This window comes from Oxyura jamaicensis, chromosome 26, assembly GCF_011077185.1.
Source record: "Oxyura jamaicensis isolate SHBP4307 breed ruddy duck chromosome 26, BPBGC_Ojam_1.0, whole genome shotgun sequence".
Taxonomy (NCBI): Eukaryota; Metazoa; Chordata; class Aves; order Anseriformes; family Anatidae; genus Oxyura; species Oxyura jamaicensis.
The window spans coordinates 2219434-2239763 of record NC_048918.1 but is presented as its reverse complement, the minus strand read 5'-3'; the positions used below and the strand labels follow the sequence as shown (position 1 = coordinate 2239763).

Sequence of the window (20330 nt, the reverse complement as noted above, 5' to 3'; positions counted from 1 at the left end):
CAACCTTAACAGCTTCGTTTCTTTTTAAAGTATCAAACAAGTCTTACTGTTTATACTTCACACATTCATAAATATTTAGGCATGTTTAACAAAGATAAACAGCCATTTACTATTTATGTATTTGGTGACCTGATAGAAATAAAATGCATGCAACTTAACTAAAACCTGTTGTGCCATTACACCATTAGGTCAACTGTCTCTGGATTACAACTTCAGACACCACGGAGCACTTACCCATATAAAGACAGATTATCTCACCTCTGCTCTTAGGCGTTTTGCTCGACGAGCAGGTGGACAAGTTTCAGATGGCTGAACAGACTGTCTCTGTGGAATATCATGGGGCTTATATTCCTTGTCCTTTGTGTCACTAGCAAGATCTGGTTTCTGCAAACACTGAAGAGACATAATTTGATTACTTCATTTCTTTCTCCACTTCTAATACAAACTGCATAGAACAATTTCCTGGATAATGTGAAAGAATGCAGACAGGGCTTTAATATTTCCCATGACGAGTTAATAAAGACTGTATTTATGACAATTTAAATGTTACCATTTTGTACAAGTCACAAAATCTCTTTTTCCTGCCCTTTTACTATCTGCAGTACCCTTAATAAAGGCTCTTAACTAAAGCTGAAGTCATCCTTTAAATTTTACAAGCACCAAGCATTTCTCTTCCAGAACACAGTTCACCAAAACAATAATTGAAGCAAAACGGTATAAAAAACAGGCAAACTTCCATCAGAAGATTTTCTAGTTTCTTCCCATGCCTGCCTGTCCAGCAGCCCATGCAGTGTGCAATGAAGGTCCTATTTCACTGCATTTACAGAGTCTTTCACAGAGCAAAACAACCAGCAAGTTTAGCCCTCCTAATCCTAGGCTGTTCATAAAACCAGCCAAGTGGGAAGTTGTGAACTGTAGGAACAAAGCATTCTACGCTTGGAATTTCTTGGAAGGCCAACCTAGTTGAGGGCTATCCAAACAGGACTACACAGTGCCCAGGGCAGGACAGGTAACATTTGGAAATCTGATTCTCATCGAGTGAAACAGCACTTCAAAGTGTCAAAATCATTCGGGGAACCATGCTATAGTCCGCTGCAACGCTGTAGTATGTTACTAGCTCTTTCTAAAATTCAAACATTTCACTGTGGGACTAATACCAATTCTTCTAGCAGACGATGCTTTCGCAGACGGTATCAACCACATACAGGAAACTGTTGTGGTGTCCTGACACCGCATCGCTGCAACGCTGACATACAGAGCGTATGGATAGAACAGAAGTAAGTCACTGCCTGTCCATCCCTCTCAACTGAAACAGAACTTGGTCTGAAGAACAATAGAGAAGTTACGTTCTTTACCTATTTTTGAGAGAACCGGACTGCTGGGTGAATTATGAGCAGAAGGGAAGAAGAGATGCAAGAACAGCTTCAGTTCTTTCAAGTAACTTCTACTGAAAGCTGAAAACTGGGCATACATTTGGCAAATAATAATTAGTACAGCTCTAAGTTTGTCAAGGCACAGAGCCCTCAATAACAGAAGACAAGACATAACACGATTTTATGGGTAAACAACAAACCCTAAAGAAAGGAAGAATCTGATGTTGTCAGAAAATATCCCACACAAATTGCCGGGATACAATTTCCCCAGTTCTGTTCATCTGTTCCCAACAGAAGCATTTTGTCAACAACAGAGAAAACAGGATAGGAACTGCAAGAGAACCCTTACAGTGGCATAAGGACCAATTCTCTGTAGACAACACAAATATCTGACTTTCAGAAACAAATCACAGTCAGAAGTGGGAGGGAAGAGGAGGGAAAAGCGGTATTTCAGAAGACGAGCCCGTGTTTTAAGAAATACACGACTGACAAAAGGGAAACATCAGTCAAGGGCAGCAGAATATCAAACTATCATGCAGAGAAAGTCCACAACACTTCTCTGAGAAGCCTCTGACTTTCTGTTTTTCAACACAGACTTTGTTAGCTATGGATTTACTCTTTGAAAGCAAATGCGTGACTTAACTTCAACACTGAATACACACAGAAAACCACCTAACACTGCAGCTTAAACACAAAAGCAGCACACGTCCTGGCTGAGGCTCAAAGGCAGGTACGTTGAGCATTGCAGCTAATTCTTCAGAAGATCTTGCTCCCTTAAGGCTCGGACTGAAAGATGATGATGTGAATTATTTCACCTTAACATCAGTGGGAGAAAGTCACAAATAATTTCTCAGGAGAGAAAAAGACCAGCAGAAAAGACAACCAAATAGGAGAAATATGAAAACAAGCAACCAGAAAAGTAAAGGAGACCAAAGTCCCACAGAATACTGACACATTTAATGACTTTTGTAAATTCTGGTTCCTTGAATTATGCGCTCATGTGAAACCTGAACCTTTCACAAAAACAAAAAACAAAGAAGTTTGTACTCCTGGTAACAGAGGACATATGATCCTTGAAAGCAAATATCTAGAAGGCAAACAGCTTTTCCTAAACAAAACAATAATGAAACCTGGAAAGAAAAACAACAATGAGCAGAACTTGCCTCATTTCACTGGAGTGTCCAAACAAAAAAAAAGCACTGCTCACTGAAAAAAAAAAAAAAAAGCCCAGAAGACATTTCCTAAATACTAAGCTTTCAGTAACTACTTAAGTCGAAACATTTCCCAGAGCCTCAGTAACCTGAAGGCAAAGCAGCTGTATAAAATGACTGTTAGTTAACATTTTCAATTCTATCTACAATAACTTGGAGCTTAAGTCCTGCCTTAAGAATGAGGTTCAGAGGAATTCTATGTCACTCCTTGACTGACCCTATTAACTGCAAGCACGTCTTTAACGAAGGCTACTAACTGCTATTTCTTCAGTGCTTTCCTCTCCCAGCCAGCAGAGCCTTTTTGGAAAGGTTAAACTTCCTTCTACAATTACTTACCATAAGTTGATCCTACAAACCATCAGCTAGCTTGTGATCGTGATCCCATTATATTCGGAAAAGATGGTTGCAAATGCAATCCTTGAACTCCAAATGGTGGCACAGAGTAAATTACAAACCCATGAGCTGAAACCATTGAGGAGCAGCTCCTTCACCAGGCAGGCAAAGGGCACACCTGGAGTGTTCACAAGACCTCCAGGATGTCCAAAGGTGGAAAAAAATGTAGGTATTCAATCCCTCCCCTACAGTTTTAGACATTTATGAAGTAATTATTTGCATGAGCTGACCATCCTGTCTCCTTGTACTTGCAGAATACCACTGGCCTACCCCGCCACATGTCCACTTTAAGAGAAGCAGCACACTCCAGAGTTGCTCATTTCTCTCCACTAACAATAAAAGGTCCCAAAGAACTACCTCACACAGATCTATCTTTATTACAGGCATACGCATACAAAAGTTTGGACTGATCAACTGCACTCTGAACATTAAATCTGTAGTTTGGAAAAGAGAACAGACCGAGAAAAACACCACAACACTATCTCTTGTCCCCCGAACTGTAGCTGCATTTTAAATAATGCAAACATTTAGGCAACATTGCAGTTTTGACACAAGATTCTGGATACCTCAGTTCATGTAATCTCGTACTGATAATTATTGCAGCTACGAATATAAATGAGAATATAAGATAGGACGTCCCAGAATGCCAGCAGGCCTGCTGCAACGACCCTGGAGCTACATCCAAGACCTGCCTAGTCAAATATACCAAGGTAAGAATAAAATACATTTACCTCTGTGAAGAGCTTTTCTGAGGATTAGAAAAATGCCAATTTCTGGTGTTTGACTGAACAATAGCTTTAGTAAAAACATGCTACTAGTTCAATACTAAACCTCTAGATAGTTTCATTACCTTTTTATAGATAAATATTTCCAGATGAGTTATTGGTCAAAATACCTTATGAAGGCAGTTTAACATACACCTAACCCACAAATAAACAATTAATGTTATACTCAGCTCTGGACAAGTTATGGCACAGCCAACAGTGGAAATGACATCTTCCATATTTCCCCCCAAACACAGGAAAAAAAAAAATAGTATTGCCAATACTACCAATTAAAAAGAAAAATTAGTGAGTCTAAGTGCTAATCTGACAGATGATGATTCTAGCAGCATGGAAAGCTTCTCTTGAAAGGCTTGTTGAAGTATCACAAGAAGAAAGCACACGTCTGAAACCGACAGCTGTCAAACCCAGTAGCTGTATCTTCTCCTCCCCCCCAAAAAAAAAAAAAATCACACAGATGCTTAGAGTCTCAGTAAATCACTGAGCAGACATAAAATAAAATGGATACCTCCACAAGAAGCATCTAGGAAAGCACCACTTACTGTGAACACATGGAAGAAAGCCAAACAGAATCTCATCTGAGATTCATCCTAAAAAATGAATTGCAAAACAAACTCAGTTGGAAGACAACATTATTGGGAAGAAAAAAAAAATCTGAGTGGAAAATGAGCTAAAAAGAAGCCTTCTGTGGATTCTCTCAGTTCACTAAAAATATACATTATTCCCACATGTAGGAGGGGAATATTTTAACAGATTTTATGGGGGGAGTTAAAAAAACAAAGTTAAACATACCAACATAGCTTTTCCAGAACCAAATGATGCACTAAACACATCAGTTTGGAAAAAAAAAATATCAGGTGTCTATTGCAGGAGAGCTTGGAAAGTTACATTTAAAAGAAGCATGACCTCATCAAATGAAATCACAAGCAGTCATCTGAGAATGCTTTTCTATTCTGAAAGGGCCCACTACGGAGAAAACCACGAACTGAAACATCAACTGTACACCAGACACTTGCACGGGGAACCTACATTTTCATGAAAGCGTAGCACCACGTGAACTGCTTTATAACCTTTATTTAGATCCCTTTCCCTGTGTAATTGCATCTCAAAAATAGGAAACCAAAGATAGGTGTCACAAAACACACCACTTTGGAAAAAACAACAACTCAAGAATTCCAGATTTCCAGAACAAAAATGTAAAGTTTTCAATGACATGCTTCCAGAAAATGGTATTGCTTTCCATGGCTTCACATGAACATGTTTGAGGCAAGGCAAAGTATTTTTGTCACAGCAATTTCCCTAGCATGTTATCACAAGGCTGCTGTAAATTGTAGATAGAAAACAGAGAAACGCAGAATTCAAACCAGTCAGTAAGAGGTTACCTTTAAGAACCCAGCTTAGCAGTGATTTAAAAAAATATTTTTGATTGAAAGTTTGGCTATGGTTTTCTAAATTGCTTACCGTCACCTATGTGCCATAAAACATTAAATGCAGTCTTTGGAAACATGCCATCAAACAATAAAAAAATAAACAGACTGGCAGCTAAATTAATTGGACTTCAGTTAGCTACAAAATAGCTTACCAATAGGCTAGCTCCAGACTGGAATAAGTTGTAAGGATAGAGAATACGCTCATAGTGTGCACGGATGTGCGAACCCACTGCTTTGCCAGGAGCAAATCCCATTCTAGTGGCTATTTTGGTCCATTTTCTCTCCTTGCAAACTACATCAAATCCTCCTTCTTCTGCAACTAGCTAAAAAGAGAAAACAGAATGATTATAAACTTAATGCAGCATTTAAGGAAAGCATTGCTAGTTTAAAGAAGGTAAGGACAACAGCACGATTTCTATTTTAAAAGAGAAAAGTATAGATTTTTTTAAAAAAAAACATGTAACAATTGTTCAAAAGCTGTAACTGGAACATATAACCTAATCAGGACATGTAAACGTCTTTGAATTACTTTACAAACAAGTCAGCATCTGTATGTGATGACCAAACAGCAATTCAACCTACTCCTGAGAATTTTTCTGGATGCAATTTGCCATTCCTCTACTTTGTATTCCAATACTCTTCTAGCAGAGTACAATCAGTTCTGCTCACAGGAAGATTTACTATGAAATAGACTCAAAACTAATCAAATACTACCATAAATGTAAAGAAGCACAGAGAACATACCCTTGAGGGTCAGTGAATCCCATCCCTTGCTATCACAATACATAATCTCCTCAAGTTCAACAAGCCTCATCCTAAAAGTAACTGGATGTTGTTCACTCGTATTCCTAATGGAAAAGCCTTTTCTCACTGCTGTCATGGTTCAGAAGCTTCTTCCAGTTAAGCTTAAGTTTATTCTTGATGAATTTGTATTCAAGTTCTACTCTGAAGAAGAGTTGGAAATTAAATTTAATCTCCCTGATCATATGAAAGCTTCCACAATTATTGCATTTCCTATTATTTTGTCACGAGCTAGGTTAGGTTGAATAAAGTAATGCGTTTCCATCTTAGACATACCCCCAAACCTATCTTGAACAATTATGATACCATCCCCAAACTGTGATAATACAGCAACTTTTTAGGAAGAGTTTTCTCCATAGTCTTACTCTATTAAGCTGAAATAAATCCAAGATCTTCCTCTCCACATGTGGAATTTTCAGTGTACATCCCTGAAGTTCCCAAAACTTTGCAATCTGGTCCAGGAAATTCAGTTTTACACGGGTTTGGGCCTGAAAAACAAAAAGTGAACGGCATGCTAAATACAGATAAAGCTTCTCTAAGTGTAATGTTGCATTTTTTCCCTCATGTCATATGCAGGAAAAAAAAAATCTGTACAAATATCATCTGTTTTTCCTGAAGTCACTTATTAACTTCTTGTAATGCATTTAGAAAAGTACTGAGAACAGACAAGCAAGTTATTACTGCTAAAAAACCTACCTAAATCCTGGTTACGCAGGTACTTTATTACAGGTTGCTTCTGTTAGACTGCATTTGGATCATTTTTATGAAGGAAGTAAACCAGTTATTGCAAGGAAAGCCAACTACTCTGTTTGTAGAGCACTTCACACAGTAAAGTTGGGCTCTAATTGAACACTTGCTGTGTTAAAGAGCAGTAGCTTAAATTTTGCCACATTTCATCACATTTTTCTGTGCTTCAGGTAGAAAATAGCCACGTCTATACACACCAGCTTGTTCTTAAGCTCCAGAGACAGCTCTAAGCCAATCTGTGTCCATACACATCTCTTGCTTGCCTTGCACCTGAAGCCAACGTTTGAGCTCTTACCCTGGCACTTAACATAATCGCGAGGTCTTTGAAAAGCAAGCGTCCTCTGCTCATGAGGAAAATCAGGCAGGCAAAGAGTCACCATCGTTCCAGTTCTTACCAGCAGTGAGCCAACCAGGGCTCGCTGCCACTCCCTTCTTCTAGTCTGAATTATGAAAGCAGTGAATCAAAGTGCTTGTGAACAGCAGATTTTGCACCAACTCAATCCAGATTTTGCCATTGTTTCATCCAAATGGCTTGTTATTTTTAAAGCATTCTGTAAATGCTTCATCTCTTCTACTTTTAAAAGATGCTGTATACACGGAAAATGCAGACAAAAATTTATGGCACTTGAGAATTTGAGTTTAGCTGCTTATAAGTGCCTCTATGTGGAAAAGGCCTGATTTTTTTCCTTCAGTGAGCATTAACTTTACTTTTTATGGTTGGTATGTTTTCATGTAAATTCTGAAACACATGGATTTCTGTGTGCTAATTCAAAACTGATGTTCAGATGTACCGAATGCTGTGAACTGAAGTCAAACAGAGCTCACGGACAATCAACTGGAAAAAAAGGGGGGGGGGGAGAAGAACATGTAAACATTCTGGAGCAGAAGCAATGTTTAGTTTTACAGCTTACCTCTAGTTCATTAAGCCTCTGGATCCTTGGAGTGAAGTGAAGCTTATCAACATCACATGCAAATGGTGGCTGCCAGTCCTGGAAAAAAAAAAAAAGTGCTTCATCAACAGACCACGAAAATAAATGAAACTTCTTTGTACTCCATTCAAAAGCCAGGTAGGCCCAAAGCATGGAGAGGTCTTTGTGGTTTCCAAGCCCTCCCCATCAGCACGGAGTACAGCGCCGTCCACTGGGACCACAGCTCTTGGCCGGGCAGCCCCTGCTGGCAGCCATCTCCTCCCTCCGCCTCCGTGAGGCTGACCCTTCCTTCCAAAATGCATCATTTTGGACAAGGCTAGCCAGGGAAACATGCAGCATCAACCCCAGCCAGTCTCACTGTTCAGCATTTCAATACATCTCTGTGCTTTTCACGTAGACAGACACTGAAATGGTGAAATAAATGACGTTTTGAAACTGAAAACCCGTCCTCGAAGAGCCCACAGTCACTTGCTGAGCCAGTCCCCCTCCTGCACACGCCGGGCGGCAGCAGCGGTGCTCGGGCTCTTTGCCCCATCGCTGCAAAGGCCCCGCTCCAAAATGGGAACCGCGGGCAGCTGAGGGTTTTGTCCATCCGACAGAGGAGCGCTGCCTTCTTGCAAGTCAAACCTCCCCAGTGCTTTAGATGGGAGTCACAAACGCCCAGTTACAATCCTCAGACAGAACAGATTCATGTGGTTACCACAAAGAGCATTGAATAACGAGGAGTTTCATGAACCACGGTCCAAAACACAGCGCCTGTCCTGACGGGGAAGACCAGCATTTGGTATCGGGCATTACGCGCTCCGGAAGGACAACGCAGCAGCTAGCTCTTGTAACCAGTGGGCTCAGGAACAACCGGCAGCTGCACTACAGAGCAGAAAAAGTTTCTTAATTCCTTGTCTGCAAACATTCAGGAACAACTGGAATCTGATCAATTAGAAACGATTATTACTACTTACACAAAATACCTGCAACTGCTAGTGTTATTTATACCTACGACTGTAAAGCAATTTTATCTTCTACATCTCTGACATCTATCACATGCAGATGGTTTGGCAACACAGAGCTTCACTGAACTAAATTAAATTTGATTTGAACTTGACAGTAATTTATTACATATAAAGCTATCTTATTATCACTAATTACAGAATGAAGATAACGTGCATGAGAGCTACTGATAGCAGAGGAAGACAAGAGAGCTGTCTACCAGGACAGACAACAGCGCTTCCTCAACGCCTGCAGAATCAGACAACAACAATAAAACCAGTCACCAGCAGAGTATTCGTTACTTTAGCAGAAGTGCTTAATATGAAAACTAGCATCAAAAATACCCATAAGGGACATGCAAGGCAATTATCGTATGTACAAACAAGCAGGCTGAAATTGTGCTGTGACAATCTCACTCCAAGCAAAGCCCGGAGCAGAAGCAACTCGAGGGAAGGGACTCGAGAGCCGCAGTGTATGGAAAACCCGAGTGCAAAGGCCACCAACCTATGTGTTTTATCAAGCATATGCCAAGCCTCAGAATTGGTAATGAGAAGTTCTCTGATCCTTCAAGGTGTTTTTTTTGAAATTAAGACTTGAACTGGAAGTTAGATGACAACAGTGGGTCAGGATGGCAAATTACCGAGAGGACAGTCAATTCCCGACCGTACGTGCTTCTCTATCATTTCTGTTCCGCTAACCACAAGACTAAGACTGGTTTCCAGTGTCACGACGTTCATAAACAACGACATAAAATTAACCCCACTTTTATTGACTCTATTTCCCAGACCACCAAACCATGAAAATCCCCAGTCTGACAGAGGAAAGGCAGGAGGTTCTTTTGTGATGTTCTGACACTCAATGAAGCATTTCTTGCCACCGAACTGCGAGACATGACTGGGAACATTTGGAGCAAGGCTGGGATGAAATGCTGTGCTTCAACACAGCAGATCTGCCTTTCAAGCTGGTTACGTGAGTGCAGTTAGGCACAGCTCTGGGGTTTGCTCTGTATGTGAAGACAGAGCGACAGAAGGCCGACAGCCAGACCAGAAGAGGACAATCGGTGGTAACAAAAAACACCCACGGGACATTCTGGAGACTAAATTGCCTAGAGGAGAGCTTAAGATCCTAAGTGCTTTGCTTAGGCTGAGAGAGTAAGGGCAAACAAAGAAGCGTGACAACTGACTGCTTTGCTAAGCCAGGGCTTCCTGCTGCTGGGTCATCCACAACCCAGAAATGGAATCTGCAGAGGCCAAGGAGCAGGAAACGGGAATGAAAAGAGTGAGAATTCAGATCATGCAGGGCAATGACACCACCTATGGCACTGTTACTGGGCCCAGCACCACTTCAGGGCCATTGCTTCCACATGAAGGCAGCCAACAATGCAAAGAGCAGCACCAAGACCTCTGGCTTGGCCATACGGCTTCTGGCACAGTCTGCTGGCTCTGGGAAAACCTAGCAGAAAGCTGCGTGCCACTGGGACACAACGGGAGGAGCGAGATTCCCACCTGATCCCACAGGTTTCGGATGATGCTGAAGGACAGAAAGACGCCAGGCTCCACAGGACAGGCACAGACCTAAGACCCACAACTAGAAAGTGCCTGTCTTCAGACAGGACAGAAGCAAGCTTTTCCTCTCCAATTACAAAAGCAAATGAAGTTGATGTGCATTATCTAACAGAACACCTCACTGATAACATGGCACACAGAAACAAACTATCCCAGAGCTAGCTAATTAGCTGCACACATCTACTCATTACTGACTGGGGTACATTTTGGGAACTTATTCCCTTTTTGCCAAAGACGCTTGCTCCAGCAGCAAACTTGTCTGTTTCCTCGGTGAAATTCACGGGACTCCAGACAACACTGACTTCCCTAAGAGTATTTTCTACACCTTTTAGTTTTTAGGCTTCACAACACCGCAATGAACGATGTGCAGAGCAGAACGCTGCGGTGGCACGTCAGCTGTTTTACCAAGAGGAGCTTCAAACTTCATCCACCCAACACACGGCTCCCAGTCCAGCAGGCAGATGGGTCCGTCAACGTGCATTTAACAGCCGTAAGAGTGTAACTTTTAGCAAGGAGAAAGTCACTGCAACAACTCCTGTCGAGATACGGTAAATTGGCTTACTGAGAGGTAACATGGGATTTACTCTGGCTCACTGTCAAGCTCTTGACTTCTTTAAAAAAAAGCAGGAAGAGTTGAAGGAAATACATGCTAAGCATTATGCAGCGGGTCATACTGGTTATTATGAAAAGACTCCTCTGAGTTCAGAGCCAGAGAACCGCACATCTCATTTATCGCAGAACCACACAATGTTACTCTGAGCTAAAGACACACAGCAAGCATCCTTTGGAGAAATTACAGGAGGAATAAAGAGGCGATCCTATCACCGACTCACTTTCAAGTCACAAACAGTTCAATTTGGAGCATCTCAACTGAACTAGAAGTTGGTATAACCCATGGAAATAATATTTTGCATGTTATGTTCCAGCATATGGCAATTGCCTCAATTCCTAAACAAGATTCTTATAACTCATCTTTAATAACTATATTATTTACTCAACAAAAAACTCACATGCAATTTGAAACACAATTTACTACGATAAACACGGCTTTCATTAAAAGTGAAGCTACAAGGCATATGTTTGGAAAGAAAAGCACCTCTGAAATGCAGCAGCACCACAAGAGGGAGCTTCTTCGTGGCGAGGCTCATTCTGCCAGGCTGCTGATCTGCACGCCAAGCTGTGCTGAAGACAACAGCCCACACAAACCAGCTCTACAGGCCGGCTTCCCTTGAGCCAGTTGCTGGAAAATCTGTAAAACTTGCCTTTTGCATCCAGCGTGCATTTGCAAGGTCTTCAAAAGCAACTGGTCTGGATCCCCCACCCACCCCCGGTTTTTATTTAAAACAACAAAAATGTTTAAAAAGGTCAATTTGACTTACTTTCAACAACCAGCCTAAGCGCTAAGGTTAAGGATACACAACAAACAGCAGAAAGGAAGAACTGAATTTCCTAGAAAATCAGGATTTTTTACAGTGCCCATACTCTTCATCTGAAATGACTCCATGGCTTTCTATTGTCCGTAGATGACTGTAAGAAGCCTGCAATAAAGATGAGCAAAATTATTTGCCTATGTTAGCTTGCATTTGTTAACCAGATCTCGGCAGAATAAACCTGAACAAATCCATGCAAAAAAATGACTCTGATATCAAAATCTGAAACTCTTCTACAAACTTTATATGCAAACATAACTATGCAGAAGGCATACTCCCAGGATCACATTAACATTTAAAGTACTAATGCTAACTACAAATGCTTAGGAGAAGTATTTCTATATTCTTCCTTCCAGATTCACTGCTACAGGGATAACAAGCTTCATGGAACTACGGCTGGAAAATCTCATCCCAATTCACTAATTCAAATTTAACACCCAAATTCTCCAAATTCAAGCAAATGAGACTACCACTGTCATGGGTAAACTGTCCTACAACTTTGCTAGCTCCTATCCCCCCCCCCCCCCCATCTCAGTTTTTTCCATCAAAAATCTTGTTTGCTTACTGTCCAAGAAGCTACTCTTGATCACTTCTTGGAAGCAATGTTCAAGATATTTCTCAATAAACAAATCTTATCTTTTTGCGTCTCTTTACAGAATCAGCTTTCTAGCGCTGCAAATAATGATTTTCCCCAGGATTTTTTCTGAAGCATCTCCTATTTCTTCAACACCTTTTGAAAATCACAAGTAGCATTTTAGTTGCTATCTCTCCAATGTCGGGGAAAAAAAAAAAAAAAAAAAAAAAGACATGTCTCTTTCATTATTTTGCTAGACAATGTCTCATAGTAACATTCAAAAGAATATCTTAGCAATTCTTGCCATAGAAACATGAATTCATTCAGTTAACTACAGCAATTCCCTGCTTCCCAGGATGCCCACCCTGTACGCCTGACCTACATTCTTTGTTCCCCGATCTATGATCTTGCCTTTACAAAGGTGTGACATGATCGTTGGCTCCAAGAGGAAAGGAGCAGACTGGGTGACTCAGGAGGTCCTTTTTAGTCTCGTGTTTTTTTATGGATGTATTAAAAACACATTCAAAAGACACTCAGATCATCAGAGAATCTATGCAAAACTGGTCTGCACCACCATTTATCATCCCAGCAGTGTCAGTGGGTCATCCACAAAGCTTTCTTTGGAAGGGGAACTAATCCCTCTTTGACCCTGTTAAAAGGCTAACATCAGTTGATAACTCCAATCACCAGCTAACCTAGTTTGTGATGATATATAGTCCTCTCTCTGTCATTTGGAGTGAAGGTGATTTTTCCAACAAAAACATTGCATTTCTCCCTGCTGATAAAGGGTCTTGGGTGCAGTAGCATACCTTACATGCAGAACTCTTCAGTAAGATGAGCTTGTTGGAGTATTTCTTATAGTGGATTGAACTGGGCTCTGTTACATACCACAAATTAACAAAGAAAAACAAACAGAAACATGAATCCTTCCCAACAGAGAACTGCTGCCAAAAAGATGAGTTTGCAATGGGGATCACCTCTCCAGACCCAAGCATTTCTTGTGCCAGCTCCAAACTTGGAGAGAAACAGAAGACCAGGTCACCTGGATGATTCTCAATGTCAGAGCTGGCTGCTCCTTGGTACCCAAGGGTAGTGGACAGAAACTACAGTGGGGTTTGAACATCAGGACAAAACAGGCACCAGGGTTTGCATACAGGAGGTGCCAGTCTCGTTCCTGTAGAGGTGACAGCATATGAGGAACAGATGCAGGGGTCCTGGCAGCACCAGACAAGAGTGAGTACAACCAACGAAGTGCAAACTCACGGAAAGCAGCACCGCACAAAGCTGGAGAGGCCACAACAGCCTCGGCAGCACTGAATCCAAGATCCCTGATCCACTGCAGAGGTCACTGCTGCAGCACAGACCCAGACCTCGGCTGGAGATCTGGAGACTCTGTGAACGTGGTCAAATGAGTACAGCCTGGGACAGGTCAGACAGGAGTTAAAAAGGTGGGGGGAAACCATTTCAACGTGAACAAAGCTCGGGCTCCATCTCTGGGAAGGATGGACCCTTAAGTAGCTTGCTAAGTGCCACCATTCGGAGGAGGAATCAGGCAGTGAATAGGGACAATACGGAGCGAGCCTTGGCGGAGCCTATCGGAGCGGCACACCCAGTATTGTCTTCGCTGGAGGTGGGGAGCTGGAAGCAATCACGGACTATTAGCTTTTAACTGAAATGAATGTGCTTTTAGTTAGGATCAACTTCTCAGCCAAACCTCTCAAGTCTTAAATATTCATAACTCTACCACACCTCGCAGAGAGCATCCATCAGTGCGGGGGCCGGGCTCAGCTGCCAGTGCTGAAGGGCATCAGGCCCCAAGAGCTCCTCCGCCACTCTTCCCTCAAGGCCCTAAGGCTGTGGATGCTCTCATTTTTTCGGTCTGGTCCTGCTGCTACCTCCCGAGCGTGTCCAACCGGTGAGCGGCACAACCACGGTGCTGTTTGTGGAGCTCTCCCATCCCAGCGCTTTGGAGCCGCAACCAAGCAGCTTCCAAACCCAGTTTTTAATCCCAGTTTAACTCGGATTATGGGAGGATCTGAACTGAAGGCACAGCAGGCACCCAACATACATACAGACAAGTGAGAGCCAACTCCGGCACCGGCATCCGGCTGATGACGGCACCAGCTCCAGGTCTCCTCTCTGGCTTAGCAGAGGCCTGCCACGACAGAACTCGCCTTTCAGGCTCTCCCTTCAGATTATTTTCACTTGCAAAGCACCTACTTCCACTGCAGACCATTGCTTAGGCTTGTGTAAGGCAGGTTTTATGAACCCAGAGGTTCTCCCCAGCTTTTAAAGGCCTTCAGCCTGGCCTCCTGCACACACACGCAGCCCTCCGCCCTGCAGGCCCCAGGAACGACCCAGAAATTTGGGTCTGAGGGAAGGAACATCCTGCCGGCATAATAAATATGTTCTGCTCACAGACAGCATTAGTTTCATGGCTGGGGAGGGGGCTGCTTTTAGTTTGAAGCTCTTAATTTCAGCTTTTAGCTCACTGACACTGTTTACGTCTCTCAAGCTAAACAAATACAAAACCAACAAAAACTTCCCCAAACCCTCCACTGCTGCCTCACATTTAGTTCCAGACTAAACCGTTTCATCTGAAATCTTCTGTGAGCTAGACAGAGCATCTAAACTCTATGCTGGAAGGGACTGAGTCGAGGCGAGGATATTCTCTCATCATTCCTCAAGTACACTCCATTTTTTCAGCATTTCTAAAGTGCAGAAAATAAACCACTGGTTATGCTGCACAGAACAGTTGTTGTTAGTAATATAATGTTGCTTTTTCATATTTCCCTGATAATTAAACCTCGGAGACACCGATAAACAAGCTGCTCTGGATTTACCTTATTTCGCAGTACAACCCCTGGATTGAACATAGCAAATTCTTCACGTAAAGACCTCCTGAAGAGCTTCAGTGGCAGATCTAATTTTCTTCACCAGAATTTGACAGCCTGTGAACAGGAGCCTCAGCACCAAAACACCTCTTCCAGAAAACACCTATCTTGATCTGAATGTGTCAGAAGGTGGCAAACTCATTGTCTCCCTTATTTTTTTCCCCTAACAGCCGATCACCTTCCCTGTTAAAAATGCATGTCCTGTTACCCAACTCGAGTGAACCTGGCTCCGGCTCCACAGGAACCAGCGGCTTGCAGGCGCTTCTCAACCCGACTGCCACGCTATGCTGTACCTATCATTTTCTCCCTATGAAGCTTGCTTATGTATGGTAATTATCTGTTTTCTTTTTGATAAAATAAACAGACCGAGCCTCTGCACATTATCAAATCAGAGGGATCACCACCATCAGCTTCCTGTTTAGGGCAAACCAGAGCGATTCTCTGCATTAACTCCTGGTGTAGCTGTGCTGCTTTACATCTCCCTCAACAAAGGTGTGCCAAAAGTTAACTGCGTTTAGTCCGTAGCTTAAAGGAAATTGCTTTATTTCTCCATAAAAATAAAATCAAGGAGGAATGTGGGAAGCAGGAGGGACTTTAAATCCAGACCAGCTCCCTCGGCAAGCTGGCCACGCAGCTGAACGAGCAGCTTAAACCAACGCCGTTCCTGAAAACGTGCCCCGGAACAACAGCTTCAGTTCTTAGAAGCCCCGTGCCTTCAGCTCGCACTGCTCGAGCCATGTTATGGTGACATTTTTCAAATTCATGCTTCCGTGCACAGAACTTTCTCGACAGTTCTCCACACCCGCTCTAATTGTCAGATCTCTTTAAATTTCTCAGATGAATGCAGTACGCTAAATGCAGCATTCTTCTCAGAATGATGCTTCTATAGAGGTAAAATCATCTTCCTATTCTTTACCAGGAAATTCAAGAGCTGCGTTCGCTGATTTACCCAAAGCAGCTCTTCTAACATCAGACCCGTTTCCACAAGGATTCAATTATTTTTCTGCAATCCCCCCCCTCCTCTAAGACTGGTCCAGGCTCCTTTGTTCCTGAAGGTAAAACCTTACATGGAGTCCTACTCAAGTGGTTATTGTTTCGTATCACCCAGTGTTTATCTGGCAATCGGGATGGCCCTATAACAATGAGGCACCTACCATAAACCTGTGATCTATATGAAACAATTTATTTTGTTCTAGACCCTTTATGAAAATGACAGACTGTTGGCTTGAGGTTCTGAAAGGCCATTAGAAACCTATCCTTCATTATAATTTCTCATTAATAGCTGAAATAATCGGTGATTCCTTCAGCATGGTATCAATTTTGCAGAATAACAATTATCGTAATTAGAATACTGAAACATGCTCTATTATAGTTTATAGATCTCAGATCATGACAACACAACCAATTTAACCGAACATGTAGTCTAATGGAAAACAATAAAACTAATTTGACAACACCAGGCAATCGTATTTCATGGTATCACCTTTTGAGTTCCTGTTCAGGACTGTTATCAGCCATTCTTCCACCCTGGAGGGAGATGCAGTTTACAACTCTTGCACCCAAAAGAACTTAAACCCACAAAGAAGTTAATTCCTCTGGAAAGTTTCCCAGTATTCCAGGATTTATTGGAAATTTGAGTTGATAATTTAGAGAACTCCAGTGCCAATTCCTTCAAGGTTTCAGTAACACTAACACAGATAATTTTAAAATATTTTGCTCTACCAGGGCAGACTTAAGGTTACTTGGAAGCCTTAACTGCGCTTCTCCATATTCACATTACTCAAAGCAATGACATTTAGTCTGAATGTTAATGTTTGGCTATGGGAAAACTACAGTGTTTCTAGCATGTTTTACAGAATTTTATATTTTGAAACTGATGCATATGGCAAGGAAGGCTTAAGTAATTGTTATCTGTTATTTGTTCACTGCTGCAAAGCAGCTACACAACCAGCTGGAAAGAGGAGTCCATTCTCAAGTCGAATTTGGAGCAGGAACAGTATGATACGCACTACATGTTACCTTTTATTCTTGAAGCTATGCTGCGAATTCGAGGGAATGCTTACTTTCATGAATTAATATTAAAAAGCTACCTATTTCAAACAGCAGTGATACCCTTCTCAAACAATACTTCATTTCATATAAGTGCCCCTCTAAAAGCAGAGCTATCACAAAGTCTTCCAGAACGTAGAGCCAGCACTTGACATGCTGATTTTTGGAATAAGCCACTGTTCCAGCTTACCATTTAAAAAGGACAACATAATAAAGGATGTTTTCAGTTCACAGAAGAAAATCCAACTACAACACAGCATGTGAAGGACTGCAAACAAGCTGTACGCCATCCAGTTTTCTGCTTCTAGCTTTGCATCTTCAGTTCAGCAGCACAGAGTCAAAAATATTTTTAATTTAGGTAGCACATTAACTACTTGAAACAACCACCCCCAGTAAAGCCTTGTATCTGACTGACACAGCTGCCAGCAGGACTGTCTCCTCATGCTCAAGGTCGCCAACAAGAAGCCTTCAGCTTGCTTTTCCATGTCATGCAACACAGCGTCAGGGAACACAGTTACCATTGTGTCCTCAAGACAGCCATTTCAAGTCCAAAGCAGTTAGCATGGGATTGCAGTGCCCCACAGTCCTCCAAGTAAGAGCCAAACTAAGCCATTGGTGATGACTGGAACGAAGAGGAAGAAAGCTGCTTTTAAGCACTCAGGTGGAAACTCTGAAATTCTAGCACTGCTGTGCAGGAATTATACCTGCTGTTATGTCCCTGGACACTCCTTCATCCTGAGAACAGGCAGTGAGCACCTAAAACCTGCTATCTTCCACCCTGATGTCTAACAGTATGCCAGATGCCTTGGTATACCCCTCACAAAACAGTTTGCTGTCCTCCAAACCTTCAGCACGGAAAAAGCCAACACACATGTGTTTTCTCAGGCATATCTGGTGCCCAGATAATGCTAAAAGAAAGGTGCCAGAGAAGATACTCCCTGTCCTTCAGAGACCACAAAGTTCTTCTTTTTGTGCTCCAGGGCTGAAATATCAAAGCTATCTTAGGAGCAATGACTTCTTCATAAACTTGTGAAGCTATGACTGGGCATCACCAGTTCCATATAACATTATTCCACACTGCAGTTCAGACAGAAAAGCACAATAATTACCCGGCAGAGTTTAAGCTAAAACAATGCAAACCCAGGGATCAAATTCTGAGCTTTTTCCTGTCCTGCATCCTGGACAGTTCAGTGCTGCATACCTGCTGTACAGCAGCCCCGGCAGGTAACCGGACTAAGAACACAGGCAAAAGCTTCAGTAGGATGCAGGAAGATTGCCAGATGTCAGCCATCCCTGAACAACACGTTTGGTTAGAACGTACGCAATTTTGTGAAAAGATGGGTATAATTTGTCGCTTACAATATCACAAGCCACCTGATTAAATTGAATATTCATTGCACCTCCTGCTTCCAGGGGGAAGGCCAGGAACTACGTCAACTTGATGGCTTTCTCTGGTAGGTTTGGAAGGGCTCCCTCTATGCTTCAGGCCGGTGAACGATCAACTGCACTTGCACAAGTCTCCCGAGTCATTATCTAGGGTAGATAAGAGCTGTGGGAGCTAAGCTCTCATGAAAGCCAGGCCTCATATAACTATTAGGTGTTGTTCCACCTTCAGCAGCTCCGACTATTTTCATCCTACTTCTAAATACATTCAGTGAAACACACGAACATAAATACAGACAGATCTTAGTGTTTCAGTAAGTGGAGATGAGAGTATGCCGAGAATGCAGTTGTAATAACTAATTTATTCCTTAGGAGAGCTGTTCATTTATGACTCTCTAACAGATAATGTGGCTCACAGGAAGCTTTATGATAGGGCTCTGAGTTTTTTATACAAACAGATGAGAAACATCCATGAGATTTTTAAAACAAATCACAAAGGAAAAAAGCCTCCATAAAATTTCTGGTCTGCTCAGAGTTGCTGAAATACTGCTGACAATACGTTCTCCAAAAAAGATTATTCTACTCAAAAAGATTACATAAGTTCAGCGTTGACAGTATAATGAAAACCATCTTATCCCCTTAACTATGTCAGCACCGCCTGAAAAGGGGTCCTGGTATATTCTACCTAGATCTAAATTGAAGAGCGTTCTCACGTACGTTCATACAAATGCAAACCCTCACTGTTCTCCCAGAAAACGGAAACATCTTCCTCTCCGAGATTCGCATCATTCGATTCGGCACAAACATTTCTATCAGACGGTAACGCAGCGAGTTCCTTCACTTTATTTTAATTCGGGAGGAAAAGGATGGTTACCAACAGGAGTCCCAGCAACGATCAGAACACAAAACTGAGAAGAGCATGTGTTTCTGAGCATTATTTTCTTTGAACTCCAAGCATCACTCACAAAACTAAAGTCCACAGAAATGTTTTGTCAGCTTCACCTCTCGCTGGATGAGATTTAAGGCTCTCAGTTGCTGTTTAACATTCTAGTTGTTGCCGTCACGTAAACTACCTCAAGCCAGCTGCACCACCCCGGACTTGCACCACCCTCCACTAAGAGAAAGAGCAATTCACCCAAAATAAGATGATTCACACGTGCCTGTTAATTAGATTTTTACTCTGAGAAGCCCCTCTCCTCACCAGTGCGACTGTTTATCCCTGTAAAAGAACTAACAATTATGACTACACAAACTATGGTGCTAAGATCTTTAACAGTATTTCTCAGTAAATTGGGTCGTCTAACAAAAGGAAATCAGAATTCACACCACAATTGTGAGCACGTTACACCAACAGTCGAGGTGATGATGATGAAGATGAAGGCTTATTACTCTTCCCACTGTGTATTGCATTCTAAAATGGTGGCCATGTCTGTCTAGGCTTCAGCTAGCAAAGACACCACTCAAACTCCGGGCTGCGGAGTTGGACGTTGCTCAACTTGAGGAAATAGTTACCTGGATCAAATAAAACTGAGCCGGACCCCAGCCAGGGCCGGGGCCGGGCCCCGGGGGGTGCCGCGTGCTGGGGAGGAGAGGAGAGGAGCGGTGTCCCCAGCCCTCCACCACCACAATGCCAACATGGAGGGCAACACCCAAGCAGCTGCCTCCTCCAGGGCTCTGCACGGGGGCTGCCCGCCCCCAGCAGCGGCTCCGGGACAGCGGCTGGGGCGACGTTGGAACTTTTTTTTTGGGGGGAGAGCAGTTGGGGACAGGCAGGAGAGGAGC

The 20330-nt window shown here is 42.5% G+C and overlaps 1 protein-coding gene across 3 annotated transcripts in view; it reads right to left on the bottom strand.

Annotated features, from left to right (window-relative positions):
* LOC118178354 (lysine-specific demethylase 5B) overlaps nt 1–20330 on the bottom strand; it is a 90735-nt gene that overhangs the window by 69637 nt on the left and 768 nt on the right. For all 3 annotated transcript variants that reach the window (XM_035346791.1, XM_035346789.1, XM_035346788.1), the window contains exons 2-5: nt 7649–7726; nt 6356–6478; nt 5342–5512; nt 259–393 (exon numbers count right to left, since the gene is read on the bottom strand). In XM_035346791.1, coding sequence (XP_035202682.1) covers nt 259–393; nt 5342–5512; nt 6356–6478; nt 7649–7726 — 507 coding nt within the window. The remainder of the gene's footprint in view (nt 1–258; nt 394–5341; nt 5513–6355; nt 6479–7648; nt 7727–20330) is intronic.